The sequence below is a fragment of the Mytilus galloprovincialis genome, chromosome 7 (assembly GCF_965363235.1).
Source record: "Mytilus galloprovincialis chromosome 7, xbMytGall1.hap1.1, whole genome shotgun sequence".
Taxonomy (NCBI): domain Eukaryota; kingdom Metazoa; phylum Mollusca; class Bivalvia; order Mytilida; family Mytilidae; genus Mytilus; species Mytilus galloprovincialis.
Window position 1 is genome coordinate 17,897,728 of NC_134844.1, and position 13,685 is coordinate 17,911,412.

General features: G+C 30.8%; 1 protein-coding gene across 9 annotated transcripts in view; it reads right to left on the reverse strand.

Moving 5' to 3' along the window:
* Nucleotides 1-13,685, reverse strand: part of LOC143082445 (myotubularin-related protein 13-like) — a 78,223-nt gene that overhangs the window by 22,892 nt on the left and 41,646 nt on the right. For 3 of the 9 annotated variants that reach the window (XM_076258101.1, XM_076258099.1, XM_076258108.1), the window contains 12 exons: nt 12,744-12,910; nt 12,151-12,224; nt 11,604-11,799; nt 10,953-11,086; nt 9,826-9,998; nt 8,748-8,944; nt 8,305-8,500; nt 7,359-7,439; nt 6,404-6,513; nt 5,524-5,754; nt 3,096-3,119; nt 280-399 (listed from right to left, as the gene is read on the reverse strand). In XM_076258101.1, coding sequence (XP_076114216.1) covers nt 280-399; nt 3,096-3,119; nt 5,524-5,754; nt 6,404-6,513; nt 7,359-7,439; nt 8,305-8,500; nt 8,748-8,944; nt 9,826-9,998; nt 10,953-11,086; nt 11,604-11,799; nt 12,151-12,224; nt 12,744-12,910 — 1,703 coding nt within the window. The remainder of the gene's footprint in view (nt 1-279; nt 400-3,095; nt 3,120-5,523; nt 5,755-6,403; nt 6,514-7,358; nt 7,440-8,304; nt 8,501-8,747; nt 8,945-9,825; nt 9,999-10,952; nt 11,087-11,603; nt 11,800-12,150; nt 12,225-12,743; nt 12,911-13,685) is intronic. The other 6 variants (XM_076258102.1, XM_076258100.1, XM_076258106.1 and 3 more) reach the window with 3 other exon arrangements.

The window sequence follows — 13,685 nt, forward strand, 5'->3', positions numbered from 1 at the left end:
TTACTTGTAAATTTTAATTCTTAACCTTTAAATGGACTGAAACTTACTTCTAAAACAAGTTTTTTTTTAATTTTAAATACAACTTTTAAAGAAATGACATTATAACCCTTCACAAGATAAAAGAGAGATAAAGTTAGTTTGACTGCAGGCTGATGATGATCTGAGATGTTAACATAAGATTGCTAATTATTAAGGCTAAATCAGGACAGCTTATGGAGAAGTTCCCAATACAATGTGAGAGCATGCCGCAACCCAAGATTATCACACGCAGCAACATACTTGAACTTCTCCATGACCCACTAGCACGAAACGCATTGGCAGCCCGTGTTAGCATCGTACTTCCTCGAGGGGATGATCTCAGTTGCACTTCATCAATAGAGTCAAGGGAATCGCGACTTGCTAGAGAAGCAAAAATATGAACAACACATAAGTAAGAAATAACTGTTTTCTTTTCCAAATTTGAATAAATAAATTTGGTGTATTTACTGTCTTCTGATTGGTTAAAATTATTAGTTTTATTTTCAATGTTGTCAATTTTGATGGCGACTCGCCCACTCTGACGTTGAGTATTCATACGCCAACATGTGTGTACGTTGTTTTTGTTAATATAAAAAGTTCTTTGAGCCTTATTTTTGATAGAAATTTATTTATAATGAATGGCAATAATTTATTTTGATTTTATTGAACCATAAAACTAATTTTTGACTCTTCACATTTTACATAATCCGCTTCGCGGATTATTCAATGTGAAGAGTCAAAAAATAGTTTTATGGTTCAATAAATTCAAAATAGATAATAGCCATTCATTAAATAAAAAGAGATGTGGTGAAATTTAATAAGACAGAAACCAAACGAAACAATTTTTTTTTTTTAATAACATTTTTCCCTATTTAGAAGAGTTATTTCTATTTCCAATGTATAAGCAGTAAACTTGTTTCCAACAATGATGTTTGTTTTCCATGTAACAATTCCAGTTGAATAAACCAATTTGAAGCAAAAAGCTTTAAATATAAAAAAAATCCATTGATAGGAGAAATTTTACAAAGTATAAAGAAATATTAAAATGAAAAACCAATAATTTCCGCATAAAAATGAGTTTATTACATGTTTAATTTACTGAATATACATTGGAAAGATTAAATAATGAACTGCCTCAATTTTTGAATGAAACATAAATTATATTTCTTTGAACCTGAGACAGGTGATTCTAATTAAAAGTTTCATTTATTAATTGTAACATTTCACAATTTTCACACATAACATCACAACACACCATATTTGTCAGTTGATATCATACAATTTCTCCTTAATTTAAAATCTTGATAAACACCATTTACTTTTTATAAAGCTAAGAGAAACAACTGTTTGTCCTATTAATCAGTCTCATACATTAAAGTATTCATTAACCCAACACCCTTTGATAATTTAAATAAAATTTGCATATTCCTCAGGTATCTCAGCTCTAGATTTTACACTTACTACCCCAGCAACTGACAATTACAGTATTACTCCTTTGTTTATTCCATTGTAAATGATTCATTACTAAAAATAGGATTCCCTTGACAATTTCCATGGTCTGTGAATTCATTTATTTTTTGTGGTTACCAATTTCTTGTGTTGAGGAAAAATGGTATTTTCTTCAATATTCAAAATTGAAGTTTTTACATAGGCTACATAAAAGCATACAGAAAATCTGAACTTCAATAGACTTTTTAATTTTGGTTTTGATTTTCTTGCAAAATCCACAAAAAAATGGTATCCCCTGAAATATAATGAATCCACATTATGTCATATAATTTGATCATCCTGAATATTCATCAGATATTTCACACTGGACATCAGGCAACCAACAATCATATACTTCTTTTTTATTTTTACATTCAAATGGAACAAACACATGCTTATACCAATCAAGCTCTGTTTACTTCTTTTCAATATTGAACACATACAAATTCAAGCATAAACAAACTTTTATCCTTAGAATTAATCTTGAGATGAACATAAAATTAGGAAATATCTCCTTACATAACTTTGATCTTAATAGAAGATCAAAATCAAAAACAAGAAAAAACACTCACATATAACTTTACTAACATGTTTGACTCTTGTAATCACAAAATTGAATCTGTGTGAAAACAAACCACTTCAGTATATATATATATATATATATATATATCTGTTTTTTCCTTTGTCATTATTAGTGACAAAGGGACAAAAATCTTCCCTTATTCAATTTACATATATACAACTTGAAGTAAGGCACTTTTGTAATAATATAGCAACTTCTATAAGCAGTCTAAGCATTTCTCCATCTTATTCACATAATTAATGAGTATAGGACAAGCATTCAAAAAAAGCCCTTTATATAGTCCCATCAGTGTGCTTCAATTATGTTTTAGTAAGATCATTTTAAAGCACCTATCCTATGCAAAAGACTTATACTGTTGATGATCTTGAAATTATTTTTTTTTACCAAAAATCTTTAGTAGACTTTCATGAGGTCCATACAAGCATTTGTTTGTCTTTTCTTATTCAAAAGGCAATTTCATTTGTAGACAATCTTCCTGATTCGAATTAAGGTATGCAAATATTTCAGTATTATAAGAATTTTTAAATACATATAAAATGATGAAATGTTTTTAATTTAAATAACTTCTTGATATCTTTTTTTTGTTAAGAAATCTAAATACAAACTTGTAGCCTATCAAATAAGCATTTTGTTCTAATTTATAATTTTCCTAAAATAGCAGCAAGAAATTGTGCTCTAGAATTCAGGACTCTTTCAATGATGACCGCAGTTTTGTATGAACATTTATATACTTCACTATAATGTAGATATAAAACTCACAATGTCTTATAATGCTGATACATAAGTTTTCAGTTAACATGTAAATAAGAAGATGTGGTACACTTTTAATAAGATTTATAGAAGTATCTTGAAATATCAAAATATAACACTGAAATGTTTATAAAAGAAATTTAAAGAAGAATTTCATACAAATTTGAACCTAAAATTGTCATCACCGAGAGAGCACCTTATTAAGTGTAATTGAATATGATTGGATGCAGGGTTTATATGTCATCGTTTTACTTACTGCTATATTCATAGTCATAATCATCTGAGAAATAAATGACAATGTCAAATATGTGTGCAAAATATCAATACTTAAGTTATATTCAAGCCAAAATTAATCAGTAGCACTAAAAAAGTGTTCCATCAAATTAGGTGTTCTTCAAGATTTGTAATTAAAAAATTTAATCAGCCACCTTTGAACAAATTGCACAATAATATAAAATTTTGTCATAAAGATTTATTATGAAAGCATTTACACACAAAAATAAGCAGTTCTTTTTCTCTTTTACTGGGATTTTAAAACAACATTTTTCTGTACATTTTTAAAAAATTGTTAAAAAAAATTTCACTTGTTTATTTTTTTTGTATTTTGCACACAGTGCTAAACCATGCTAAAAAAAAAGAGAAAGCTAAAAAAAATAATAATAAAACCGAACCCACAGATGAAATAAAAATAAATGCTAAGTCAAAAATAGGTGCAAATTAGAAGATAAACATTTTGAACATCAACTCAACAAAGCTAAAAAGTGAAACAGTGACAATGTTCAAGTTATTCCTACACATTTAAGACATCATATCATTTTATCTAATACTGTGGATACATTATTATTATTCATGATATACCAATTAAAGTGGATTATGTGGATAAAAACAAACCATAAATATAAATGGTCAACAAATAACAAATTTATAGAGATTTATATGCAGAATTTGGTAAAACCATGAAATGAAATTATCCATGACAATTGGTGCCCACATAAAACAAGAGGCTCTCAAGAGCCTGAATCGCTCACCTGGTAAACAATGCCTTCGGCCATGTTTTTTGACGAAATAGAAAATAAAACACAAACTTTATTTTATACACCCTACTGATCATTCAAATGAAGTTTGGTTGAATTTGGTTGAGTAGTTTTAGAGGAGAAGATTTTTTAAAGTTAGCAAATATAATGAACAAATTGTGAAAAATTGTCATTAAAGGACAATAACCCCTTAAGGGGTCAATTGACAATTTTGGTCATATTAACTTATTTGTAGATCTTACTTTGCTGATCATTTTTGCTGTTTACAGTTTATCTTTATCTATAATGATATTCAAGATAATGACCAAAAACTGCAAAATTTCCTTAAAATTACCAATTAAGTGGAAGCAACCCAACAATGGTTTGTTTGATTCATCTGAAAATTTCAGGGCTGATAGATCTTGACCTAATGAACATTTTTACCCCATGTCAGATTTGCTCTAAATGCTTTCGTTTTTGAGATATAAGCCAAAAACTGCATTTGACCCCTATGTTCTATTTAAAGTAAGGGCGGCCATGTTTTTTGACGGATCAAAAATCAAAGCACACACTTTGTGCAGGATAATCTAATGAACTATCATGCTAAGTTTCATCCAAATCCATTCAGTAGTTTCAGAGGAGAAGATTTTTAAAAGTTAGCAAATATGATGAACAAATTGTGAAAAATTGTCATTAAAGGACATTTACCCCTTAAGGGGTCAATTGACAATTTTGGTCATATTAACCTATTTGTAGATCTTACTTTGCTGATCATTTTTGCTGTTTACAGTTTATCTTTATCTATAATGATATTCAAGATAATGACCAAAAACTGCAAAATTTCCTTAAAATTACCAGTTAAGTGGCAGCAACCCAACAATGGTTTGTTTGATTCATCTGAAAATTTCAGGGCTGATAGATCTTGACCTAATGAACATTTTTACCCCATGTCAGATTTGCTCTAAATGCTTCCGTTTTTGAGATATAAGCCAAAAACTGCATTTGACCCCTATGTTCTATTTTAAGTAACGGCGGCCATGTTTTTTGACGGATCAAAAATCGAAGCACACACTTTGTGCAGGATAATCTAAGGAACAATCATTCTAAGTTTCATTCAAATCTATTCAGTAGTTTCAGAGGAGAAGATGTTTGAAAAATTGTTAACGACGACAACGACGACGGACGCCAAGTGATGAGAAAAGCTCACATGGCCTTTTAGGCCAGGTGAGCTAATAAAGGAATCCACAGTATACAGCTCTTTTGAAATTAAAAACAAATTAGGTTTCAAAATTATTTTCTGTCAATGTTTGACCAGTAACCGTGAGATCTAAAACTGAGCATATAAAGTAGGGGGAAATATATTAGTAAACCAGAAATTAGGTTTGAATTTTATAAATATTACCAACACTACTAATGAAATTAAAATTTAGATAAGTTTTGACATCTTAAAAACTATATCAAAATATAACCAAAGACAATCTGTTTGAAAAACTCACAAAATTTATATTATTTCAAAAACATTTGATATTAAACTTCAAAGTTAGATCTTTGGTTAATTTTTTTCTGATTATAATTGTATTTAGTACGAGTACACCTTGTTCCTTATTTATAATTAGACACAATCCTAATAGATTCAACACTTCCGTGTTTATTTTTATATGTAAATCTTACATGATTGAGATTTGGGTTTAGTAGCTCTCTGCAAACTGCCAGTCTTTAAAGCTCTTCTGTTCATATCAGGGGTCTCTGGGACGTTGATTCCTGCCATCATTAGTGAGTCTAAACTCGTTAGCGAGTCACTACATGATCCACGATATCTCTCACTGTTTGGAGTAGCTGACACAAGACTGGAGAAATATCTCTCCTGTTCAATACTAGAAGATGTTTCACTTCCCGCTGTTCCTGTATGGATACACAAAATTACTTTAATGTTAAATACTTGATTGTTATAAATAAATCATTTACTCAAATAGATTAAAACATTATCTAATCCTCAAAATCAATATATCTATGAGCTACTTAAACTGAGGAAAACCCTAAATAATGAACAAAATTATCAAAGATGTTTACAATCCAATATATTATATCTACTTCAATATTTTAAAGAAGAAATTGAAACCTTACTTGCCATCCTGGGAATATTACTGTCATCATTTACATAACAAAAATCAAAGTGCTTGTGAGCAGAGATGGGAAATCAAATTGATTGTGAGCACTGATTGGTAAAGATTGCATTCATTTTGCAGTGGGAAATAAAAATCAAAGCATAGCATAGTAATAAAACTTTCAAAGGCATTACTATAAATTGGAAATATCATCATTGTAGTAGGGTTCAACTACAATTATGGACAAAGGAAGGTGTTTCAATCTTTAATATTGCTTAAACAATGGCATCAATAATATTTTTGGAACAAACACTAGAAAATTGATAAATATCAAGCCAGCCAAATAAAGGTTTTGACTGAATGAATGCAATTTTAGACTTCACAAAATAGAGGAAGTAATGATGTGTTATTCCTATTTCTGCTGTGTGGAATCCACACACCCTTACCTGATGGTGTGTCATGCTTTAACATTCCCATCAAACCTCTACTGTGGAAACCACTGGCTCTGATGAGTAAAGCTTTCGTCCTAGGATGCCTCCAAGTTATTACTGGGAATCTAAAACACAGGAAAACAATTGTCTAATTATTCAGAAACACTAGTTTTAAATATTGTGGTTTCATTTTTTATTAACTTTCTGTAAATCATACATAATATTTTGATTTCTGTATACATGTATATTCAAATAAACACATGTAATTTCGTGATTTTGAAACTATATCGGACTAAAAATATTCCAATTCAAGATATGATGGACCAAGTTTATTTTGCTTCATGTATATTTTTTCATATATTGGTATACCCTTGTGCTAGGGTTCATCAAATCCATAAATGACTTTTGTAAGATTTCTTACAATATAAAATGTTATTTTGCTCAGGCTAATCTTCATATGACTTACTACTTTAGTGAGAAGTTTCTTTAAAATTCATCTAACAGTTTAGGAAGAGGTGTGTTTGAAAGATCAACATTTATCTGCAAGTTTAATCTCCCCTTCAAAATGTTTGATCAAAATTATTCATCCTCAAACACAGCTTCAGATGTTGTTCATGGGGGAAATTCATCAAAATAATATGAGGGTTTTGAAGGAGTTGTACTAACTGTCAGTGTCATCTGGTGAAAAACATATATAAATGAATAAAAATCTGTCGTTCCCTGAATCTGACTTGGATTATCTTGTTTTGTGTACATCTTAAAATAGTGTTTAAGTCTTTGTGCGAAGTTTCATTTGGATCCATTCAACAGTTTAGACTTTACAAAAGTACTTTCATGGTCTGACAGCGTAATTTCTTTCTTTTGGTATAATGATTTAAATTTCAAATGAACAAACTTGATTTTGTGACAAATTGAAACTGGAATATTTTTTTTATTTGATACAAGATTTTCCACAGTTATGATACACTACCTATATTGTCTGTGAGTGCGAGCTAGTTTCTTTATGCTGTCATCTGTAACACTTAGAGGTACCACTATCAAAGCTGGGTAACTGAAAAATCAAATGTAACATTATCACATCTTATCGCACCACGGGTAAATTATCACGTTGTGATTGGTTTAACGCCGTCATGTGGTGCCCCCTATGAGACCGTAAGGGGGTAGTAAATTTCATAGGGGGTTTATGACACGTTAATGGTGACGTCATCTATCAATGTTGTTGTGTTATATTGTTTATTTTTCAACAAAACGCAGCAGAAAAAGTCTAGCGTACAATAAATTCATTATACGGTTAACTACTGACCCCTTACGGATCCAGCCTCACCCCTTATGGATTTTACTAACCCTCTATGGATCAGTAGGGGGTCAGTAGCGAACCATGCAACTTATAATAGATAGCTTTAACCAAAACTTGATTCATGATTACATATTTTTTAATCAATCACTTTCAAATTGTTCAATAATGAATTTTATTTCTGTATTATTTTTTTTATATATTTTATAATTCTTTCTTAAATTCCTTCATCATATCCATGGTGGCAATTTTATCAGTTTTCAAGAATTTCCTAAGCTTATGAAATATTTGTAATACATGCATTATCAAAGATGGAATTGGTTAACTCATATTATTGTAGATTCCCTAGTGGCTTATTTTTTGAAGCTCACTATTGCGATTTTTTAGAAATGTGAAGAATGCAATAATGCCAGGTTCACAGTTATAACAGTTCACATTCATAATTCAATTTCACTAATTACTTTTCCTAGAGGTCATGGATTTGCAATATGAAAGCCCTTATCAATTTCTGAATTGATAGAACTTTGAAGGACCATTTCTATTTGTAATTAGTGGATCAGTGAGTGGGGGGAGGGGGGGGGGTCTGCATATCACAGACTTCAAACTGTTGAACAAATGATACCTTCTACAAACTGCAAAGTTAGCATTGACAGTAGATATTCTAAACTGTTCAGACTTGGGTTCCTGTCCATGATGTGATGAAGACAGACTATTAAGACCAAGTCTCTCGTAATCATGGTAACCTGGTCTCTGTAATAATTTCTCTATAGTTTTAGGATCAGTTGTCCACGATAAAGCATATTCTGACTCATCTACAACTGTAAAAAAAATGTTTATGTCCCCAGATAATTATGAATAAAGAAATTAGAACAAGGTGAAAATCTAAGTATCCTATGAATTTTAGTTTAAGTTTCCAAGTGACATAAAAAAAAAGTTTATTAGTGTTTTATTTTGTCAAAAAATAAAAAAAATCTAAAACTATTTTCAATACACATGTGCACTTTAGGGAATGCCATTAATGTTTTCACTAAGGATTCTTTTACAATATCGAAGATCTTCACTTACTAGACAAGTCATCAAACATTTCACTAGTTGGTCGTTCTGAGTCGCTGTCTGACCCTGCCGAGGATGACCTTGGTGACATACTTCGTCTCTGCATAGATGGTGGTGGCTGAAGCACATATTTCTGTTTTCTGGCAGATTGTTTTGGTTTTATTCCAGCTTTTCTGGCTGTCTTCATCCATGTTTTCTTTGCAAAGTTCCTAACAAACAGTAAAATTTGTACATTTTAGAAAAGCATTTTACATGTTTCTCATTGTTTGACATATTTATAGATCATCGTTGATCATCTCAACGAGATTGATATTCTCGCTTGAGCCAGGACGGCGAAAGCAAGAAAATCAATCAAGTTGAGATGATCTATGATAATCTGTTTATTGCTATTTTACCTATGACGACGTTGTCAATCTCATGTCAATTTCATTAGCAACGCCATGTGCCTGCTTAGTTTCTAGCGATAAGTTTCCATCTCGCTTGAGTAGCATTATATGAAAATTATCACAAAAAAAGATCAAAGGAAAAATGCACAAAATAGCGATAATTCACTTTATCACAAATAATTATAATTTATTTTCTAGGCTTGGTTTGTGTTTTACAAATGTTTTAATACTTTTTTCTATATTTTTTTTATCATAAAATATTCTTCTAGTTGCTGTATACATCTCAACAACAGAAAGTCACATTTTAATGATTTATATTACATTGACACATCTTCCAAGCTTTTTCAGATATGGACCAATATAGCTCATTAAAACAAATCTACGCTTTTTATATAGATTAGACCATTGGTTTTCCTGTTTGCATGGTTTTACACTAGTAATTTTTGGGACCCTTTATAGCTTGCTGTTCAGTGTGAGCCAAGGCTCTGTGTTGAACTGTACTTTGACCTATAATTGTTTACTTTAAGATATAGTATTATAATTGTTTACTTTAAGATATAGTATGAGTGCCAATGTGTCAACTCTCCATCACAATTTGTTAAAGTAAACAATTATAGGTCAAAGAACAAATTGTGACTTGGATGGAGAGTTGACACATTGGCACTCATACTACATCTTATATCTATATGTGTAAAATAGCTTACTTCAATGAAGCATTTTTCTCCTTATGTTTGACCATAGTTGGCTGCATGATAACTTGTCCAGTGAATGCAAAAGCATGGAACACTGATGCAGGGTTCCTATATTTGTTCGCCAACTTTCTAAAGGTGTCAACATCCTCTGGTATAACTTCTTCATCAAACGCCAACCTCATCAACTGGAAAATAAAGGCAAATCTAAATTAACAGGTTAATAAAATAAATGTGTCCATGGCAGACAGATGATACACCCCATGCATATAATGATATAAAGGATAAAACTATGACATAAATGTGTCATTAAAAGATGGAGGTATATATAGACATAGGTAAACCTGTATACCCTACCAATCCTGTCAGTTTAAGGAATTATCAATGGTGCAAGAATTTGGTTTCTAATCCTATTCAATTCAATTAAACCTGTTTGTGTGAATCAGATATATTATATCTTACATAAATTATTTTTAAAAGTCTACAGTGGCGTAGAAACCAAAACTACTTTTTCTTTTCTTCAAAAATCCGTGTTACTGTTAGTTTAAACATATTTATTTATAGTGGATTGGGAACAAGTTTTGCAACTTATATCAATTAAATATTCCGTTCCACTTTGCGGGTGTGAGTGCTGCCTTGTAGCAGCATAAGCCTGCTCTTTTTCGAAAATCTACAAGGGTGTGTCAAGGTGCAAGAGATTTTGCTCTCTCTTAACAAGGTTCAGCCATTTATCCTCCCCTTCCGACTGACTATCATCGTTTCCTCAAGACCATACTCGCCAATGGTGTCAAGGGAGAGCCGAAAATTTAGTCCCTGAAATTTTCATCCCGGAACCTTTGTGTTAGTAGTCCGATGCACTAACCACTACACCGCGGCTCTCTCAGTGTTAAGTAATGACTCAATTAGATAACTCAACTGTTAATCTTAGGACAATCATCACTCATAGAACTGATGAATCTTTAGGGGATTGATTTGGTACGGAATAAAATAAACGGAATCTTAAAAATGTGAACCTTTATCCAACACATTTATTGATATTGTAACAAAGACAAACATCTACATCATTACATACATACTTTTTTGCACTTTTCACATTCATTTGCATGCTAACAGACAACAGGTCATCAAAATAATAATCTTACCTGGAATATATTAGCTCTGATTTGAATTCCCTCCTTAGGTAGTTGATCTATATGTGGAGTATAACCTAGTTTAATTTGTTTTTCCTTTGTCATAGTAGATACAGGAAAATATCTCACAACCACTTGTTCACAAGCTGAAAAAAAATTAAACATCCATTATCAAAGTTTAGAGATTACATATTAATGGCATCAAAAGATAATTACAATTTTTGATCATTTCTTGTCAATATTTAACTTAAATTTAAAATAAAACAAGCATTTTAATATTCATAGATCAAAAATGGCTTTAAAGATAAATGTGTAGATCACTACTTAACACTCACATTAAAATTATCAAATATTCATACCAAAGGACAATGATTGACTCCTCAGATTACTCCTTTAACTTCTGTGTATACGAAATATTCTGTTTAATACATAATTTAAAATCTTATCAGAAATCTTATATGATCAATGCATCCAGATTCCAGGTTTCTTCTTATTTCTACATCTAGAAGAAATTACCAACAGGATCACATGGTATTCCTTTGAATATGATTCTATAGTTTGTAAGGAATACTGTCCAATCAAAACTTACAAACAGAATCACATGGTATTACTTTGATTATGATTATATAGTTTAGTAAGGTATATTGTCCAATCAAAACTTACCAACAGGATCACATGGTATTCCTTTGAATATGATTCTATAGTTTGTAAGGAACACTGCTCCCTCTGCTGGTAACAGAGCAGGACCACCCAGGTTCCCTCCTGTTCCTTCTTCCCTGCCATCAGGTAGCAGGTATACTCTCAGACCATCCATCACTACTTCTTCTCCTTGTAATAATGTAGGCTTCAATATCTTTGGCTGAAATGTAAGACATTTTTTATGTTTCTATCTCATTGAGGTCGAATATCAATTAAAGCATTTATGAGAAATTGTGCTTTCACAGCACATTGACAGATGGACAGACAGGGTAATTCCTATATACCACACTTCCTCTCCAAAAACCAACTTTGGTTGTCAGGGTAAAATTAATGAAACTTTGATCTGAAAACATTTTTTCTATAAAAGCAGATAAATTAGCTAGATGAGTATTCAATAAAAAACATAGGAAATGTTTCAAAAAACAAGATCCTAGTATCTAATTTTCACTATTGGGTTGCTGTCTGGACTTCTTTATACTCTATTCCCTCATGGTCATATTAGGCTATTTACCTTTTGTATGGGAGGTAATCTCTTACTCTCTCTGTGTACTGCCTCTAAAGTTTCAACATGCATGGCTACCACACCTAAAATACAGGAAAACACATCAGAAATAAATGCAGTCATCATTTACCCATTTTTAGAAACTCATAAAATCCATATACTATTTATCCATCATTCTGACTTGTTTGGGAGTAAATTTTCATCACAGACGTGAACAATATCTTATCTAAACATAATACAACCAAAAATTATTAAATTGTCCACTAAATACTTTTTACTTTTTTCTATATGTACACCTTTCTGAATGAACCTTTCACTTATCATGTCAACATTTTGATTACCCTATACTTCCTTCACTGTGATTTCTTTACACCTAGTCTGGAGGACATAAATATAATCAGGGAAACATGTGGATCAAAAAAGTATGCAGTATAAGTAGTGTTGTCAAATTAGTGGCTTTTCATTTCTTGGACACTTGCAGAGAATCAACTAATCTTAAATTGGGCTCAGCCTCATTCTATTCCTATTTCACAGATTAACTGACAAAATCTGGTATGCCACAAATACTTAACACAGCTTCTGTATCTATCATTACAACTTACCAGGCACCATGGTATGTAGTGCTTTGATGTGATCCTGTGTTACTTTACTGTCATTACAGACTTTTTCTACAAATCTGGTTACAAACTTGATCACACCTGCCCCTGTGTCTGATATTTCTGTTTCATCAAAGCCACTCTCTGCATCCACACTATCACTCTCAGCAATGCTAAAATTAATATTTAATTAAATTGTTATGAATTTGCATTCAAACTCAAAATTCAGATAAGTTTTCTGCCTAAAACATATAGTAATATATATCTCATCAATTTTCATTTTGCCAAGTTTTGTTTAAGCTTTGTAATTTCATTCTAATCTAAAACATTATCCAAACCTATAACTGCAAAAACTACAAAAAGGCTATTTTATCAGTAAAACACATATTTTCAAAATGCTCTTGTTCACTGTCTTGATATCATATAGAAGGTTTTTGTCAAAGTTTTGTAAGTTCCATATAAGTTTGAGAAATTCACTGATCTAAATCAAAACTTTAACTACAGACTGAACCTGAACCATAGACAGTCAGGGGCATTACTTAAACAAGTATTTTTTTTTTTAATTACTTATTAAGTTAATTTATGTTTTAAAAAAATACAAAATTACTCAATTGAGTTATTTTAAATTTCAATAGAAGCATGGACTAAATGGAGTTTTCATGAATTTTTACAGCATTTTATATCATAAAATGCAGAATTTATTAGATTTAAGAGGAGTATAGAGATAAAGGGTTACTTTAAAAATAATGACAAAAATATTACTTGAATAAGTTATTTTATACATCTTTGAAAGAATTAGTAATAGAACATAAGTAATTGTTTTGGGTTACAAATTATAAATAACTTCAAGTCTTAATTAATTCACAAGTTTCTATCTATTTATATCTGTCTACCTTTTTTTAAAGATTTTTGAGGAAAATGATATTTTAATAGTCACAAGAGACCAAT